We start from the raw sequence: 20,135 nt of genomic DNA on the forward strand, positions 1-20,135 counted from the left end.
GAACTGAATACATTGTGTCTTCTTAAAACTGAGGGTGAGAATATTCACAGAAAACCAGTCAATGATACTTTTAAGAACTCTGTTTACCATTTCTTCTGTTTCTATACGTATGCTTGGATTGATCACAATACTAGTGTCATCTACAAAAAGAACTTATTTTGCTTGTTCTTAAACACATTTGCTACTTGTGAGTATCATTTATAGCCCTTCCATTCAGATCAATAGTGATGTTGTCCTAATCTGTGGCTGGTTGTCCTGGTTCTCGTTTCAATATATTCCGTGTGTCCTTAAGTCAGCTGTCAGAAGTACTGATTTCTCACATTAGGTGCAAGTTTATTGATTTTTAAAAAATAACCTTTCTTAGTAATTTTGAGTAGTGTGCAACTACTGCAGGATCCCTACTTTTTCTTGCCAAAAGATACATTTCCCTTTTCCTTTCACATAATACTTTAACCCCTCTAGTGACCCATGCTTTTTTACATGGCCATTTAATGTCCTTTCTGATTAGCTTAGGCAGAAAGCTATTTTCAAATAATGATATGAATTTATCATGGAATAGATTGAATTTAATGGCAGTATTTGGTTCATTATAAATTACATCCCATGTTATCGCCCGTAAATTATTCTTAAAAAACATTTGTCCTGGAGTCATTAATTATTCTAACTGATTTCCAGTGAGGACTATCGACACAGGAAGGTGCTATGTTATTTACGCTAACTGTGCATCATTATCAGAGACAGTATTTGTTATTAAGTAAACAGTTAGTTTCTTGCTTTGAGCTTCATCAAAGAAAATATTATTGATTAGGGCCCTACTGTCTTTATCCACCCATGATGGAAAGTTAATTACTGAGATCAAATTGTAGGGCCCAAATAAGGTTTCCAGATCATTTTTGCTATCAGTATCCTTCAGCAAATATACACTGAAGTGACCAAACTAGTAACTGCTTCCTGCTCTACGATGGACAGCACAGTAAGGAATCCAGATTCCTCATAAATAGTTCAAAATTTCCCAGTGGGGATCTTCAGCATTAATTTACAAGTGCACACATCTATGTGCTGATCATTACAAATCTAATAGTCTCAGTGTTTTTGAATTTCACTTCTGTCTTAAATGTATGTAGCAACTCCTTTCCCCATGTTATTTCTGCATGAGTAAGCTGCAATAGTGTAATCTTTCATACATAACTTATCTAACCCTGTGGTTATGTTGTGCTCATACAGGCACAGGACGTTTATCATTTCAGAGCTCTCTAAATTTTCCAAACAGACATGAAGCTCTTTTAAACATGAAAAACAAACACGAATTCACTGCAAAGTTTCCACAAAAGTGCAAAATTAAAAAATCAAAATAAAATTAATGTGAGTATACTGTTGAAACTTACATAGAATGGCTGCTAGAGATAAAATACTCAGCTTCAACAATGTCTCCTGCTTATCCGTAGACATACGAAAAGCACGAGACTTGACAAGTAGCCCCATTGTGCTATAAGGTGACCTGTAAAAAAGGAACACATTAACGTCATTATAATTGCTACTTGTGCACACAACATGTCTGAAAACTGAAGCATTTCACAGCAAAAAATTCAACACAAATAATTCTACCAATGTGGGATGAATCAACGGATGACCAATTGATTCGCAAACAAATTCGTGCTTCTAAAGCTTTTGTAACAGCTAACATATTACAAAACCTTTCATTTTGATGATTGAAAATTTCCCAGCATATTTGTGGGTAGATCTTGAGCAGCTTCTTTAGTTACACTGATTATCTGTAATGTGACTGATAACATTACACCATTCTACATCAAACTGGTTGTTAACAATACAAACATACTCTGTGTTGTATCCAACCTCTAGTTCCTTTTCTGTGAACATTATGTTCACAGGCACTATTGCGTATCTAATTTTTTTTAAATGGTTACACTTGATTATTATTAAGGACAAGAAGAAAAATTGTCAACTATTTAGGAGTACAATAGGTACCTCTTACAGAAACTGTACTAACCAGCACAGATGGTTTATTTGTGATAGACCCTTGTGTTACACAGAAATATACGATGTGTTTGTTTCTCCTTATTGTGACATGTTTCAGCATGTGCAGCCATCACATACTGTCCTATAAGGAAAAATAAACAAAGAGCAATCAACATGAGCTAATTTACGAATACTTTTGTCTGTCTGTGAACAAATGTTTGAAAGTGAACAGAGAGAGAACAGAACATTGTTTATTTTGCTTCAATGTTAATTTATGGAATGAATTTTTTTTGGGTGGGGGCAATGACTCTTGCCAATAATATATAATTTGTGTCGACACTTTGCAACTATGTCTGTGGTGGTTGTTGCCACTGTTGATGCCACTGCTGCAGATTTCAATCCAAAGACTGGTTTGCTGCAGCTCTACACTCTAGTCAGTCCTGTGAGAGTCTCATCATCTCTGCTTAACTGCCAAAATCTACATCCACATGAACTCACTTGTTATATTCAAGTCTTGGTCTCCCTCCATAATTCACTGCCACTTTCCTCCATTACCAAACTGACAAAATTATTGATTCTTGAAGATGTGCCCTATTATGTTATCACTTCTTTTAGTCAAGATTTTGCATGAATTAATTTCTCTCTGATTTGATTCAGAACCACTTCATTAATCATCCAGTCTACCCGTCTAATTTTAAGCAATAAAGAGCATGTTATGATTTCCCTAACATGCCAGTGCTCGAAGACTCTCTGAGCAGTGATGGATAGAAGACAGTTGTCTTTCAGTGCTTCAGAGAGTTGTTAGATGGATGTTCCGGTTTCCACAAAGTGATACCAAACTTGAAAAACATATTACAGATGTCGTCAGTTTACACACATTTGCTGATAACAGTGTGCTTCTGTAGTAATCTTGATTGCAAAAGTTTGTCATAAAATGGAATACAATCTGACAGAAGTAAAAATTCCGGTGCTGCTTGAAGAATATGATTCTGAAACTGAGAATGATGGTTTTGAAACCAATTAGTCTTTCCGAAACAAACATTAATCTACTTTTTTTTCTTCATGTTATAAGCAGGACCACACTAAGAAGCCAAAAAAGTTAACAGATTTTTGTAGAACACAGCAGTCACTGTTATGTGAATGGAATGTGTTAATGTTAACCATTTTTTGCTCAACAATTTTTTTTTTCTCCAGAAATACTTTTTTGCTATTGGCAATCTGAATTTTATAGCAATTATTGTGCTACCCGAACACCAAAACGTATATACTATTTTCAGGGTCTTGCTTCGTAATCTAATTCTCTTGGCATCACTTAGATAAATTTGGCCTCATTCGTTCATTTAATAACCTCTTCACAAGCCACTACACAATTGGATCAGTTGATCTCTCATATCCTTTGCCATCTGTTGCAAAATTACCAAGTCACTGGCAAAAGTAAAAAAAAAAAAAAAAAAAAAAATCTCTTTTCCTCTTCCTGAACTTTAATTCCCTTTCTGAATTTCTCCTTGGCTTCCTTCACAGATTTCTCAAAGTGCAGACTGAATGACATTGGGAGAAAGTTACAACCCTGTCCCTCTACATCTACATTTATACTCCGCAAGCCACCCAACCGTGTGTGGCGGAGGGCACTTTACGTGCCACTGTCATTACCTCCCTTTACTGTTCCAGTCGCGTATGGTTCGCGGGAAGAACGACTGTCTGAAAGCCTCCGTGCGCGCTCGAATCTCTCTAATTTTACATTCATGATCTCCTCGGGAGGTATAAGTAGGGGGAAGCAATATATTCGATACCTTGTCCAGAAATGCACCCTCTCGAAACCTGGCGAGCAAGCTACACCGCGATGTAGAGCGCCTCTCTTGCAGAGTCTGCCACTTCAGTTTGCTAAACATCTCCGTAACGCTATCACGCTTACCAAATAACCCTGTGACAAAACGCGCCGCTCTTCTTTGGATCTTCTCTATCTCCTCCATCAACGCGGTCTGGTACGGATCCCACACTGATGAGCAATACTCAAGTATAGGTCGAACGAGTGTTTTGTAAGCCAACTCCTTTGTTGATGGACTACATTTTCTAAGGACTCTCCCAATGAATCTCAACCTGGTACCCGCCTTACCAACAACTAATTTTATATGATCATTCCACTTCAAATCATTTCGCACGCATACTCCCAGACATTTTACAGAAGTAACTGCTACCAGTGTTTGTTCCGCTATCATATAATCATACAATAAAGGATCCTTCCTTTCTCAAATACTGTTTCCCCTCTTATGTCCTTCAACTCTTAAAAATGCAGTCTGGTTCCTGAACAAGCTTTATATAACATTTCACTTCCTGTATTTTATACCTTCAGAATTTGAGAGTATATTCTAGTCAACAGTGTCCAAAGCTTTAAATCTACAAATACTATTAACATAGTTTGCCTTTCTTCAATTTAACATCGAAGGTAAGTCGTACGGTCAGTACTGCCTCATGTGTTCCAGTACTTCAACGGAACTCAAACGGCCTTGGCTGCCTTCTACCATCTCTCCATTTTTCTATAAATAATTTGTCAGCATTTAGCAACAATGAATTCTTAAACTGATAGTTTGGACATACTCACATCTGTCTCCTTTGAAACTGGAATTAGTACACTCTTCTTGAATGTGTGAGTGTATTTTCTCATATATCTTGCTCTACCAAGATTCACAAAAGAGAATTTCATTTAGACAGCTGCCTTGTTTTGGCTTAGGTGTTTCAATGCTCAGTCAAACACTTACTGCAGTATCGCATTTCTTCATCTATTTTCTCTTGCCATAGCACTGCTAAGTTTCTTTCCTTTGTATAGTCCATATGTACACTAAAGTGCCAAGGAAACTGGTATAGGCATGTGTATTCAAATACAGAGATATCTAAACAGGCAGAATACGGCACTGCAGCCAGCAACCCCCACATATAACAAAAAACGTCTGGTGCAGTTGTTATATCGATTACTCCCGCTATGGCAGGTTATCAAGATTTAAATGGTTTGAACGTGGTGTTACAGTCGGCACATGAGCTATGGGACACAGCATCTACAAGGTAGCAATGAAGTGGGGATTTTCCCATACAACCATTTCACAAGTGTACCATGAATATCAAGAATCCGGTAAAACATCAAATCTCCGACGTCACAGCGAGCACAAAAAGATCCTGCAATAATGGGACCAATGACAACTGAAGAGTATCGTTCGATGTGACAGAAGTGCAACCCTTCCAAAAATTGCTGCAGATTTCAATGCTGAGCCATCAACAAGTCTCTCATGCAAACCATTCAACACAAAATCATTGATTTGGGCTTTTGGAGCCGAAGGCCCGTTCGTGTAGCCTTGATGACTGCATGACTCAAAGCTTTATGCCTCGCCTAGGTCTGTCAACGACGACAGTGATTGCTGATGACTGGAAACTTGTTTTCTGGTCGGTCGAGTCTCATTTCAAATTGTATAAAGCAGATGGACATGTGTGGGTATGGAGACAACCTCACGAATCCATGGACCCTGCATGTCAGCGGAGAACAGTTCAAGCTGGAGGCAGCTCTGTAATTGTGGGGGGCTTGTGCAGTTGGAGTGATATGGGAAATCTGATATGTCTGATAGGTGACACGTATGTAAGCATCCTGTCTTGATCACCTGCATCCATTCATGTCCATTGTTCATTCCGATGGACTTGGGCAATTCCAGCAGGTCAATGCGACACACCATGTGTCCAGAATTGCTACATAGACACTCTCTTGTGCATTTGAACACTTCCACTGGCCACAAAATTCCCCAGATATGAACATTATTGAGCATATCTGTGATGCCTTGCAACATGCTGTTCAGAAGAGATCTCCACCCTCTTGTTCTCTTATGGATTTATGGACAGCCCTGCAGGATTCATGGTGTCATTTCCCTTCAGCACTACTTCAGACATTAGTTGAGTCCATGCTACATTGGCACTTTTGCATGTTCGGGAGGGCTCTACACAATATTAGGCAAGTGTACAAGTTCCTTTGGCTCTTCAGTATATATTCAATTCCGATTCAAAAACATTTGTCTGCACAAGCAACTTATCTGACACCCCTGCCGTCTCCCTCCTATTATTTCGCACATTTTCACTCATACTGGGTTTCACAATTAATTGTGATACACGCTGTGTACAAATCTTGCATACGAGTGGTGCTGGCACACTTCTCTGATTGGTGCCCAAGTGACCACTGCAAATGATCCCCCCCCCCCCTGCACAGAAATTTTACAGTAGTGGCGCCTCTGATGCCCCTCTCAATCTGGCACTGCAAGCAGTCGCCTGTGATGCTTGTGCTTTAAACTGGCCCAATACTTGTTTCACCTTTCAGTCTTCGTTCAGTACTGGCTTGTCAGGTGAGATTTTGATATTCATACAGCTTCTTCTCTTTTCTGTCAATGTTTCGGTTAATTTCATGTTTTAGACATATGTACTGTCCACTGCATTTTCATATTTCCTCCTTTCATCAGTTGAATTCAATATCCCTTGTATTTTCCAAGAATTTCTACTAGATCTTGTCTCTTTACACATTTGATCTTCTAGGCTACGTTCAATATTTCATCTCTCACAGCTGCCTTTTCAACTTTTACTGTGTTCTATTCCCATTTCAATCAAGTGTTTGCACTTATTCTTGGTTTTACTCATAAAATATAAATGTATTCTGTGTATTGTTTTATGTACTATTATCAGTCTTCCCACCACTGTAGCCCAACAAACCTCACTGCAAACAATGTGTTTTGGAGATACCTTAAAGGTGATGTATCACTGAAACAGCATATTTATATAATACACAAATATAAATACAAAATCCACCCAATATGGCACATTAGCTTTTAAGGCACTTAAATAATATTTGCAGACTCAATTTGTTTCTGTCAGTCAATCAGAGCACAGGACACATGATTTAGTGTAAAATAATAATAATAATAACAATAAAGTATTACAAGCAACTGGGAATAACAGGATGGCAGAAGTTAAAAAGTGCCAAATATTTGTGACAAGCAACAACACTAATATTGGGTTCGACCGAAGCATCCGATCCCATCCGTCGGCTTTGACCCGCGACGTAAGGCTGTTGTGGTGTGTGACATCACGACGGCACGGAATTTAGTTTGTGAGAGTGGCGTGTTTGTAGGTGTCGTTTTGATGTGATCGGTGGTGCTCTCAAGTGGTGTGTTAGGTGATGTTTTTGGTTTAGTTCGCGAGTGTAGCGTCGTGTGTGAATTTTGATAAATCTTTTTTTTTTTTTACGTCTTTGGGAGGTATGGATATGACTGACAGGGTCAACAGTTTTCGGTTGTCGGCTATGATAGGGGACAGTGCATTGTCTCTAATAAAATTTCTTCAACTATTCGGATTTTTGGATGAAGTCGTGAAGTGTTCAGTATGTCGTGAAGAAATGAGGCTTACTTAAAGTTCCGGCGTCTCGACCATGGACGGCTGTATGTGGAGATGCCGCAAGGATAACAGGTCAAGGGAAGTGTTCGATCCTAATGTGTGGCTGTGAATGTTGGTATTGGTATCGGGAGATGTTTTTGAGCTATATAGGTCAAGGGAAGTGTTAGGTCCCAATTAATGGGATCGGGAGCTGCTGTTGAGCTATATAGGTCAAGGGAAGTGTCAGATTCCAGATGATATTGTGTTTAGTGGTATTTGGGGAGTTTTGTGATGTCTGTTTTTTTCGTCATTTTGTATGGGGGTGGGTGTCTAAATTTGTTTATATTTAGTTTGTCCCCACCCAAAAAACCCCCATTTCCCGCAGTTGTCCCGTTGGTGTCATTAGGCTTTTTGTAGAACGTGTGTGTGTTTGTTTTTCGATGTATTTTCATCCTCATAATGTGTAGGTAATGACTTTATATGCGCCATATTGGAATCGTGGTTTATGGTCGGTTCTGCCATATTTGTGACGTCATGGGTCAAAGCAGACGGGCGAGATCAGACGCTTCCATATTTCCCAAATATCATTGCTGCTCATTTCACGCACAGCAATTTAGGCTGTGCTCAAAGGTTTTTGTCTATACACACCCCCAGCAAGCACAATTATTCTGGGGAGAAATACCAAATATTTATAAGAAACAATATTATAATATTGGTCGTCACAAATATTCGACTGGGGCAATTTAAGCTGTGTTCTTGGCTCACAGTCAACCACATACATATTCAGGGAAAAAATTGTCAAATATATGTTACAAGCAATATTATAAATTTCACTAGTGCAGTCTAATCTACCATCAATCTGTCTCCACAAACATTCAAATCTGTTAGTTTCATCAATTCACAACAAAACTGTTACCTTCCCAATGTATCCTACACTTTGCTAGGCTGCAGCTCAATCAGTCACCAAAACCAGATTTTTTGTGACAACTGAAGCTGTTCTCTTTGGTGCCTGCCTTGCCACAATCTCAGAAAGCATGATATATTCAGAAAAAAACATACAAATATTTGCGACAGTGAAAAATGTCTATGTGACCGCTGCACTCATAACAATTTAACCTGTGCCATTACTTCCGAACCTGATCACACCCTCAGAAATCGAGATTTTGTAAACAGCAACATATTTGGAAAAAAAATGGCCAAACATTTCTCACAACCAAGAATAGAAATGTCATTACTTCACCCACAGCAATTTAAACTGTGGTCTTAGCTCCCAGCTTAATCCCCATATTGGGTGGATTTTGTATTTATATTTGTGTATTATATAAATATGTTGTTTCAGTGATACGTCACCTTTAAGGTAGCATTACTAGTTCCCATGCTGTATGTATATTAATTTACATGCTGATCCAACAAAGAAGTCAATTTGTGATTGGCTGACCAGATCATATGTCCTTTGTTAGCGGTGACTGGCTGACTCGTGTCCCTTGTGCCCACTGCGATTTGCTTCTTTCAGCCAATCTAGCAGCTGTCATCTTGATATCACCCCTTAAAAGCTAACATGCCATATTTGGCAGCCATCATTATTAATATTTCTGAATTAAGAAAAATCTATAGTTTCAATGATTAACCACATTAAAGGTAACTCCAAGACACATTGTTTTTGGTTCGGTATGCTGTACTACAGCAGCAGTATGTGCAATAACGGTGTATAAAAGTGTTATCACAATCTGCATTGTGTAAAAAAGGAGAGAGAGAGAGAGAGAGAGAGAGAGAGAGAGAGATTGTATATGATTGTACAATGGAGTGATATTGAAGCTGAGATTTTGCAGCAGATTGCTGGGCAATTCGGTGTGTGCTGAAGCAATGTACATGGAAATCTGAAACAAATATTCAATATATAATTATAATTTGCATCAGTGACTGGGTTCAATAAATACAGCTTGACTGCTGCTATGTGGATATCTACATTAAATGCTAATTTTATTACAGAGTATTAATCTAAAAAATAAATAAATCGTGTTTTGTGGGATAATATGGGCCCATTTAGCAGCAACACATTATTCCAGATCAAGGAATGAAGATTAGGATTTAATGTTTCTTAGACAAAAAGTCATTAGAGGTACAGCTCTTTCAGAAAAAACATCCATAAATATGCCCCCAGAGATTCAAGGAAACCACAGAAAAATTAAAGTGTGACTGTCAGACAGGCATTTCATCCACTTTCCTTCTCAACAAGATATTCCAGATGAGACAGCTCTATGATAAGAGGTTAAACCTTAATCCTCATCCCTTTTCCATGACAAGAAAGAAAATGAGCCAAACAAAAAAGTCCACACATGTGGAACGATTGAGTCACTGATGAATATTAAATAACCTGTACAACAGTTCAGTCACTGAACTGATGTTGATTCACTTCAGGATGCATGTATAACATTCAGCCTTACTATGCGTTTTGATATTAATTAGGCTATGGTCAGGATATTTGACTACCGTAGTGTTCACTGTGGAAGACTTATAAGAAAGAGACACATATTACTCTAACAAGTGATAATGATGGTTTAATGCAAATGTAATACTTTACAAGGTGGAGTCATCAAAGCATTAACAGTATCCAATATGGCACACACCACACGATCACCAAACACCAGTATGCAGACAAGAAATAGAGCATTGGATGTGAGACAGGCAGAGAACACTCTGGCAATTCCACAAGAAATAAAGCATTGGATGTGAGACAGGCAGAGAACACTCTGGCAATTCCACAAAGTACACTAGGCACCCTCTGTGCAGAATACATCAAACATCTTAGTTCTCACTAGCACACCACAATGAGTAGTAGTCATCACAGACCCTCAAAATCCTCAATTTCATGAAGAATAGTGAGAATAAGCAATAACTCTTAAATTTATATCTCAGGCACAAATTATTTATAGCACGGTGCTAACTGCTGAGGGGCGAAGCTACAGGATACTACCACAAAACAGGGACAGACAATTACATAAGAACATACATATAAGTAATGGAGTTAACCCTAATATAAAATACCCATTTTGTAAGTTTTGACCATTTTTCCACGTACTGCAGAGAAATTACAACAGTACAGCAGGTATTAAATAGGATTGGGGAGAAGAGAAGTTTGTGGCCCAACTTGACTAGAAGAAGGGATCGGTTGGTAGGACATGTCCTGAGGCATCAAGGGATCACAAATTTAGCATTGGAGGGCAGTGTGGAGGGTAAAAATCGTAGAGGGAGACCAAGAGATGAATACACTAAGCAGATTCAGAAGGATGTAGGTTGCAGTAGGTACTGGGAGATGAAGGAGCTTGCACAGGATAGATTAGCATGGAGAGCTGCATCAAACCAGTCTCAGGACTGAAGACCACAACAACTACAAACAACACCTTTATGTAATTATACAGCAAGTACATTGATCTTATTATCAACCACAGATCACAAAGTTGGTAAAACTGTAGAAACACGAAACAATGTAAAGTCTGCAGGCCTATACAAAGTACCAATGAACACGCTGAAACAATGCGCACAAGCATATAAGCTCCTTTAACAACCACAGTGAGAATTATGCTCTTCGTTAAACAGATGGATAGATACAAATTCTAACATTAAATTTTAACACTAAAAAAATTTAACCAATGCGGTTTAGTTCACAACACTAGTTGAAAATATGGGATCACAGTGAGGAAATACGGGTTTTTATCAGGGACACAAATATAACTACCCTTATATAGGCCTAATATACTTAAGTGTTCAGCTTTGAACTATTGAGTTTTACTCAACTATTGAGATAGGAAATCTTACTGTGAATAACCTCTGGATGAAATAAATGACACATTTTAAAAAAAACTTTTAGCCTATATCTATAATACACAAAACAAAGACATCATTCCCCTCAATGAAACGCCAACTGCAGGCCTACCTATACACTATTGGCCTTTTGAAAAATGCACTTTCAACAAGAACCATCAAGTGACATTGTAGGGAAAAAAAAGAAGCCACACACACACACACACACACACACACACACACACACACACACAAACGGAGATCAACAATTGAAACATACAAACAAAAACATTCCAGATACCAATGACATCACAACTTGAAGAATAGAATGATGGCTTGCATTGTTCATGAGACAACTGCTTCATCTCAATTAATAGGCACTATGTAGCAAACCACAGAAGAGCTCTTACTTTCCCTTTGTAGCATATCTGTTGCAAGGAGTTAAAACATTTTGATTCAGTACAAATGTTTGATTTCCAGCAAAACACCATAGGAATGGTCATTACAAATACACTGGCGCAAAGCAGATACTTAACGTTAAAAAAAAATCTGCTTTCTGTTCATATTTCAAAATCTTTCATTGCCCCATTGTCCTTTTCAAACTATGTCTGTCAGTGCACCACAAAGTTATAAGAAATTCCAATAAATAACCATACTGACAAATCTCCCATTATTTTTATAATGCGTAAGAGAGACATGATATAATTTTGTTGGCTATATCTTTCAGCTCAAAAGAAGTATAGTAAGACTGGGCACTCAGTAAGGGTGACTAAAGACAGCATGTATATAATGGGTCAACAATTCACCCTGAATGGACTTCTTGTAATCAATGCAATAACCAACCAACAAGTGACAAAAACAGTGTTTCCAAAACACCATAAATCGGTGAATTTATATCTAACAATGTATAGTATCTGCAGATCAACCAGGTATACAAGTCCGGATGTTGGTACCAAACCAAAAACCCATAAGGCCATACAATCAGCCTCAGACATCGTCACTGTCGTGCACCGAAAATGTAGACCTGAATTGTTACTTGGTTTCTCCAAAACTTTGAGGGGTATCTCATTCCACTTCTCACTCACTCTCCCCTTCTAGTAGGTAGTGATGTTTTTCTGGTAACGTGCAATAATCCTGCACCGTACACGCTATATTTCAGAATTATATTCCAACCCTGGGCTTGCCAGATGTTCGAATTTCACAAAGAAATGCTGTGTAAGTGGACAGCTGCAAACAATGTACAAACACACGCATATAATCAAATTGGAATTCCCCACAGCAGGTAGCTTGCAGAATTACAAAACGCATGTACAACCATGAAATTAACCCATTACAACAACCCGGTATGACACGTACTAACAACATACAAGGCAATTGGCAAGCCGGTAGTCGGAACACATGCACATCCACCTAACACGTAGATATATTTAACTTTTCTAACCGCTTTCATCGCTTTATACTAATACTAATCATCACAACACTTACGATAGCTCGCAACACCAATAATTGCACTTCAAGGAATGTGTACTTCAACTCATGGAAAAATTAAGTACTTGCACACGTTTCACCACATCAGCAGTTGGCAGCGTTTATCAACTTCCCCAGAAAGAGAAACAACAATATTTCAAAGATATTCAACACAAAGTAGGTTTGTTTAGAATCGATAACATGAATTTCAGAGATCTACACATTTGGGCATTCGATTTTCAGGTATTCAGTGAAGATGAAAGCGATATGCAGCAGGTACCATTATTAAAGAATACTTAAAAAATTGTAAAACAAGTGTTGGGTATGGAACTCAAAAACAGTATGCATCGAATACACGAACGCGATGATGCCACTCCGTTCATTTAAGACAGCAACATTACAACCAACAATGTATGGCCTTAAAACACTGTTAAAACTTCAATCAATTTTATATACCAGAATGAGATTTTCACTCTGCAGCGGAGTGTGCGCTGATATGAAACTTCCTGGCAGATTAAAACTGTGTGCCGGACCGAGACTCGAACTCGGGATCTTTGCCTTTCGTGGTAGAGCACTTGCTCGCGAAAGGCAAAGGTCCCGAGTTCGAGTCTCGGTCCGGCACACAGTTTTAATCTGCCAGGAAGTTTCAATTTTTATATAGCTATAAGAATACATATTTTCTTCTGAGTTATATAGAATAGAAAATTATACACTAATAAAATGAAGGTCTTTGACACTGTCTCACATAGCATTGTAATTGAGAAACTTGAAAGATATGGAATAATTAAAACAAAAATAGCACTACTTGGGTCGTATTTGACGAACAGATACCAAACGGTTGTTGTTAAATTAAATAAACCAATTGACTTTCAATATAATATGGACTCTCACGTTTCTCATTTATTATTTAAGTGAATGGCCTGCCCAAATGAATGTATTACCAACTTATCCCTCTGAAATTAATAAGACTATACATTCTCTCAAAAATAAAAGTTCATCTGGATTGGATGTTTCCAATACATTACTAAAAATTTGTTACCATGTAGTAAGCACAGTCTTATCTGAAACATGTAATGAATCTCTAACTCAAGGTATTTATCCAGAGAAATATGCGGCTGTTAAACCCCTCTTTAGGAAGGGTGAGAAGAGAGATGTCAATATAAAAAAGGAAATAAATAATGTACAGGTTTTCAAAAGGAAACTAAAATTATTTCTCATCGAACAAACTTTTTATAAAATGAATGAATACTTAGAGTTATGATGTACAAGAGTGAGGGAAACGGCCTAAGAAAAGCACTCCCTTAAAGATAAAGTGTGATGCTGTTACTTGTAGTTTAACTGAAATTGTGGTGATAAAATGTAAATTTATCTGTTTCATTATGAGAAAATGTGAACTCCCATGTATCTGACTCTCTTGAGCATTCACTTAAGTCTCTTCTTAAGGAATGCAGTTAAAACATGTATTCATTCAAACCATGACCATGAATAAAATTTACTTCCTTATATATATCAGTAGCATAAAAATATGCACTGTCACTTATTCTACTATTTTAAACGATCACTTAAACTGTTTTTGGCATAATGCAGGCTTTAATACGGCATGCAAGTAATTGTTCTTGTAAAATAAACCAATGTCTGTGCAATGTGATATATAAATGTCAATATACTACTGTAATTGCATCAATTGACTTGTCCTATATTACTTGTACACTACCTGTATAATATGTAATCAACAGGACCAAATAAATAAATCAATAAAAAATAAATAAATACCAAACTGTATCACTGTTGACATAATTGTCCAAAATTTTTGAGATGATGATGTATTCTAGAACAGGATCTCACCTTGGAAAACAATCATATCCTCCATAGTTTGGATTTCAGAAGAGTTATTCTATTGATAATGCCATTTGTATGTTCCCTCACCAAATTTTACGAGCATTAAATAATAAAATAGCTCCGGCTGATATTTTCTGCAAACTATCTAACGCGTTTTACTGTGTAAATCACAATATTCTCCTAGATAAATTGAGGTTTTATGAAGATAATTGTATATCCAGCAAACTTATAATGCCGTGTCTAACCAAAAGAATGATTATTCGAGCAATATAGTCCAGGGACATAATTCTGTCTGGGGAGAAATAACACATGGGGTTCCCCAAGGTTTAATCTTAGGTCCACTACTGTTCCTCATATGTAAACGACTTTCCATATAATAAACAACAAGCTTGCAGATGACGCTAGTATTGTGATCAATCCAAGCATACATATATAGAAACAGGAGAAATAGTAAACAAAGTTCTTATAAGTATCATTGACTGGTTTTCTGTGAATATTCTCAGCCTCAGTTTTAAGAAGACACAATGTATTCAGTTCTGCACATCTAGAAGTATTATAGCAGTGATAAGTGTAACACATAGTGACGGAATAATAAATATGGTGGAAAATTCAAAATTCTCAGGTGTTTATATTGATGAGAATTTAAAATTAAAAAAACACACATTTAGGAATTCCTAAAAATCTTAGTACAGCCACATTTGCACTTAGAATCATTACAAACCTTGGAGAGATGCAAACCAGTAAGTTGACATATTTTGCATATTTTCATTCAATAATATTATTGGAATAATGTTCGGGGTAACTCGTCTTTAAGAAAGAAAGTGTTCGTTGTTCAAAAATGTGCCATAAGAATAATATGTGATGCTCACTTACCATCATCTTGTACACATCTGTTTAAGGAGTTGGGTATTCTGACTACTGCTTTAAAGTGTATTTATTTCCTCACAAAGCTTGTTGTAAGGCATGTAATTACAATATCAGAAGGAAAAATGATATTAATTACCCCACATTAAGGTTGTCTTTAGCTCAAAAAGGGGTGCACAATAGTGTAACAAAAAATATTTGATCACTTATCCAAAGATATAAAATGTTGAACAGACAGCAAAGTAAAATTTGAAATCAAACTAAAGCTCACATCTGTACAAATTTAAATAAAAAAAACTTTATAAATGCTCTGCATGTAGCCATATTTAAAAATTAAGCTGCAATATGTACGTAAAATGACTCGTACCACATCATTACAATTTATCGTGCAAATGATCCATGGAACATGAAACTAACTAGCTAACTGATTGATTAACTAATTAACATAATGCCATAAAAATCCGTGATCACACTGATGATACAACTTTTATCACATCACAGAATGACGTGGAAGATGCAGAACAACTGAACAGCTCCATTATGGAAAAGGCTGCTCATTGGTCCCACAAAAATAGGTTGGCATGAAATAACAAAAAAATCCTCTTTAATATTAAATATATTAATAATGGACAAAATGAACTCAAGCCTTTTGTAAAAAATTTTGGCATCTACATGGGCAGAAAATTATGCTGGAATACCCATACAAAAATACTCTGCAGTAAATTGGTAAGAGTTCTATATTTCCTTTGGAAACTGAAGGATTGTGCGAGTAAATATTTAATGCTTATGGCATTCTATCCCCTTTCTATACAGACTTACACTTGGCAGAAAAGCTGCTGGGGCAAAGGAAGTTGTCCTCTGTAAGAAAAGGTACTGGGTGGATTTTTGGCTTAAGTAACTCAACTTTTTGCTGAAAATATTTTGTTGTGCACAAAATATGTAGCCTCCAGGCTGCACATACTCATAGTACTTATCCACATCAAACAAAATGCCCACATGTATGAATGTATATTAGATTAGATTTACTTTCGTTGCAATTGATCCATAGTGAGGAGGTCCTCCAGGATGTAGAACATGTCAGAAAAACAATAATACATGACAAATATTTACAGCTGAAACAAATAAGCTAATGTACCTTCCACAGGTCCCAAGTGGAATGAATGTAACTTTCTTGATGAACACTATGTGAAAGAATCATTTTACAAACACTAATGCACTGAATTTAAAATTAAAAAAAGTTTTTATTTATTTATAAGGTAACAAACATGTAATATAGCTACTATAATACTTATTTACAATGAACACATTACTGCACTGAAATTGTGAAGAAGCTCTCTCTCTCTCTCTCTATCTCTCTCTATTCGTTTAGTCGCTTCCGCCTCTTCGTGACCCCATGAACCAAATCACGCAACTTTTTCCTGTCTTGCACTTTCTCCCGCAGACCTTCCAGGTTGGAACACATTGCTTCTGTGATGCCATCGATTCATCTCATCCTGTGATGTCCTCTTCTTCTAGTTCCTTCAATCTTCCCCAGCATTAATGTTTTTTCCAGCGAGGCATGCCTTCGCATTGTGTGTCCAAAGTAGGTCAGCTTTTGTTTTAACATTAGACCTTCCAGGGAGAAATCTGGTTTTATTTGCTCCAATATTGGTCTGTTGGTTTTCTTTGCAGTCCATGGAACTCTAAGAAGTTTCCTCCAACACCACAATTCAAAGGAGTCAATTCTTCACCATTCTGCCTTTCTAATGGTCCAGGTCTCACATCCGTACATCACAACTGGAAAGACCATAGCCCTCACAATAGGGATCTTTGTTGCTAGTGTTATATCTCTGGACCTTATAACCTTGTCAAGGTTTAACATCGCCTGTCTACCGAGCAACAGGCGTCTCCGGATTTCATGGCTGCAGTCGCCATCAACAGAGATCTGGGAACCGAGATAACTGAATGTGGTCACTACCTCCATGGTTTCTCCTGCTATATCTCAAGAATTGGTAGGTGCAGTTGCCATAATTTTCGTTTTCTTCACATTCAGTCTATGACCGGCCTTTTCACTTTTATCTTTCACCTTCAGCAAGAGTGTTTTCAATTCTTCTTCACTTTTTGCCAACAGGATCGTACCATCCGCGTACCTGAGGTTGGAAGAAGTTGAAGAAGTTATGTTGTATATAATTGTATATAACCCACATGGAGCCTGGAACAGAAATTTACTGGCTAGTCCTTGGACTCAATTATAGGCAAAAACAATTTTTTACATGTTAGTTGAATATTTTGCAGTAGTACGTCATATGCCTCAAGGGAATTGCATGGAAATCAATTTCAAATGGTGGTAGAATAATGACTGGAAGATAAAGCTTTCTGCATAGCACAAATTACTTTGTGGGTGAACAGAGTCTCTTTTTTTTTTAAATGTGACAGTGAACAAACCAAGTTGTAACTTATGACATTGCTGCTGAGTCACTAGATTAGCCCCCCCCCCCCCCCCCCCCCCTTCTCCTGGTAGTGTGGAGCACTGGTGGAAGGGGGGAGGGTAAGGGGTGAGGGGAGGAAGGGGGGGGAGGAGAAAGATGACAGCATCCATTGACCTCTGCTTCACGAGGGTGTGCATGACAAGCCACGTTGTGGCCGGTTACTTAAGCGAAAACTACCTGAGGCAGGGAGGGGTCCATTGAGGTCTAGGCGGACATACTGAAAGCAGCACTTAGGGATTGAATAATAACTCTGTTATGGTTACATGTGCCATCCTATTTTAAGCTGTTGACAAGCAGCACATGCTTACATCCTGGTTTTATAATCTCTTTTGACATTTGCTCCCATAAAGTGCTAATTTGATAAGTTTCATTGTCGGACAGATCAGTGGACATGGCAACCCCTGCAGTTTATTGAAGATGAGTGTCCACTTGTTGGGAGGTACCAGGGCTCAAAGACAGTTCTGTGAAAGATCACATAGTAGTTGGTTTGAGGAGCTGTGGATAGTGTGGCATTGTCTGTGTAACCTGGTTTTAGTTTCAAGTAAGAGTTTGTATAATTGCGTGTCCTGTTATTGTGCTTCTGCTAGTTTGTCATAGTCATTATCCATTGTGAGTGTGTTGATCCTGCAGAGGTAAGGAGGCATGGCTGTGTCTGTGCAATGAAGCTGTCGAACATCTGTTGTGAACTGCACAATATAATCTACTTTCACAGTATTGCAAATGGATTCTCCCAAAGGCTTGCCTTCCACAATATTGTTAAAGTGCCATACTGCTTTGCACAGTACCAAAAAATCCCTGCCATCCACTTACATCTACATCTATACTCTGCAAACCACTGTGAGGTGCATGGCAGAAGGTACGTCCCATTGTGCCATTTATTAGGGTTTCTTCCTATTCCATTCACGTATGAAGTGCAGGAAGAATGATTGTTTGAATGCCACTGTACACGCAGTGATTATTCTGATCTTATCATCACGATCCCTATGTGAGCGATACATAAAGGATTGCAGTATATTCCTTGAATAATCATTTAAAGCTGGTTCTTTAAACTTAGTAAATAGACTTTCTCAGGATAGCTTATGTCTATCTTCAACAGTCTTCCAGTTCAGTTCCTTCAGTGTCTCTGTTACACTCTCCCAAGGATTAAACAAACCTGTGACCATTTGTGCTGCCCTTCTCTGTATATGTTCAATATACCCTGTTAGTCCTATCTGGTGCGAGTCCCACACACATGAGAAATATTCTAGAACCAGTTGCATGAGAGATTTGTAAGCAATCTCCTTTGTAGACTGATTGCACTTCCCCAGTATTCTACCAATAAAGTGAAGTCTACCACCCACTTTACCCATCACTTGACCTATGTTATCATTCAATTTCATATCCATACAAAGTGTTACACCCAGGCATTTGTATAAGTTGGCCGATCCCAACAGTGACTTTTTGATATTATAGTCATAGGACACTATGTTTTTTCATTTTGTGAAGTACATAATTTTACATCTCTGAAGATTTAGAGCAAGTTGCCAATCTCTGCACTATGTTGAAATCTTATCAAGATTTGACTGAATATTTATGCAGCTCCTTTCAGATAGCATTTCATTACAGATAACTGCATCACCTGCAAAAAGCTTGATTTTACTGTTAACTTCTCTGCAGCACACCCAAAGTTACTTCTACATCTGACGATGACTCCCCATCTAAGATAATATGCTGTGTCTTCCCTACTGAAAAGTCCTCAATCCAGTCTCAAATTGCACTTGATATCCCGTATGAACATACTTTTGACAATAAGTGCAGGTGTGGTACTGAGTCAAATGCTTTTTGTAAATCAAGAAATGCTGCATGTACCTCACTGCCTTGATCCAAAGCTTTCTGAGTCACATGAGAAAAGTGTCAGTTGGGTTTAACGTGATCGATGTTTTCAGAATCCAAGCTGGTTGGCATTGAGGAGGTCATTTTGTTTAAGATACCTCATTATGTTTGACCTTGGAATATGTTCTATGATTCTGCAACAAGTCAATGTCAAGGATATTGGATGGTAGTTTTGTGGCTCTCTTCCAGTACCCTTCTTGTAGACAGGTGTGACCTGTGCATTTTTCCAAGAACTGGGCTCAGTTTTTTGTTCAGGGGATCTGTGATAGATTGTAGTTAGAAGAGGAGCTAACTCAGCCACAAATTCAGTACAGAATCTGACAGGGATTCCATTGGGACCTGGAGCTTTGTTCAGTTTTAACAATTGCAGCTGTTTCTCAACACCACTGACGTTAATACTTATTTCATTCATCTTTTCAGTGGTATGTGGATTAAATTGGGGTAATTCTCCTG

The 20,135-nt window shown here is 37.8% G+C and overlaps 1 protein-coding gene across 2 annotated transcripts in view; it reads right to left on the reverse strand.

Annotated features, from left to right (window-relative positions):
* Nucleotides 1-12,777, reverse strand: part of LOC126162395 (dolichyl-diphosphooligosaccharide--protein glycosyltransferase subunit STT3A) — a 109,746-nt gene extending 96,969 nt beyond the window's left edge. The window contains exons 1-2 of one of the 2 annotated variants that reach the window (XM_049918873.1): nucleotides 12,658-12,777; nucleotides 1,386-1,498 (exon numbers count right to left, since the gene is read on the reverse strand). In XM_049918873.1, coding sequence (XP_049774830.1) covers nucleotides 1,386-1,482 — 97 coding nt within the window. In that variant the 5' untranslated portion in view covers nucleotides 1,483-1,498; nucleotides 12,658-12,777. Of the gene's footprint in view, nucleotides 1-1,385; nucleotides 1,499-2,008; nucleotides 2,028-12,657 lie in introns of those variants that run through there. The other variant, XM_049918874.1, reaches the window with a different exon arrangement.
* Nucleotides 12,778-20,135: the final 7,358 nt, after the last annotated feature.

The sequence above is a fragment of the Schistocerca cancellata genome, chromosome 2, assembly GCF_023864275.1.
Source record: "Schistocerca cancellata isolate TAMUIC-IGC-003103 chromosome 2, iqSchCanc2.1, whole genome shotgun sequence".
NCBI lineage: Eukaryota > Metazoa > Arthropoda > Insecta > Orthoptera > Acrididae > Schistocerca > Schistocerca cancellata.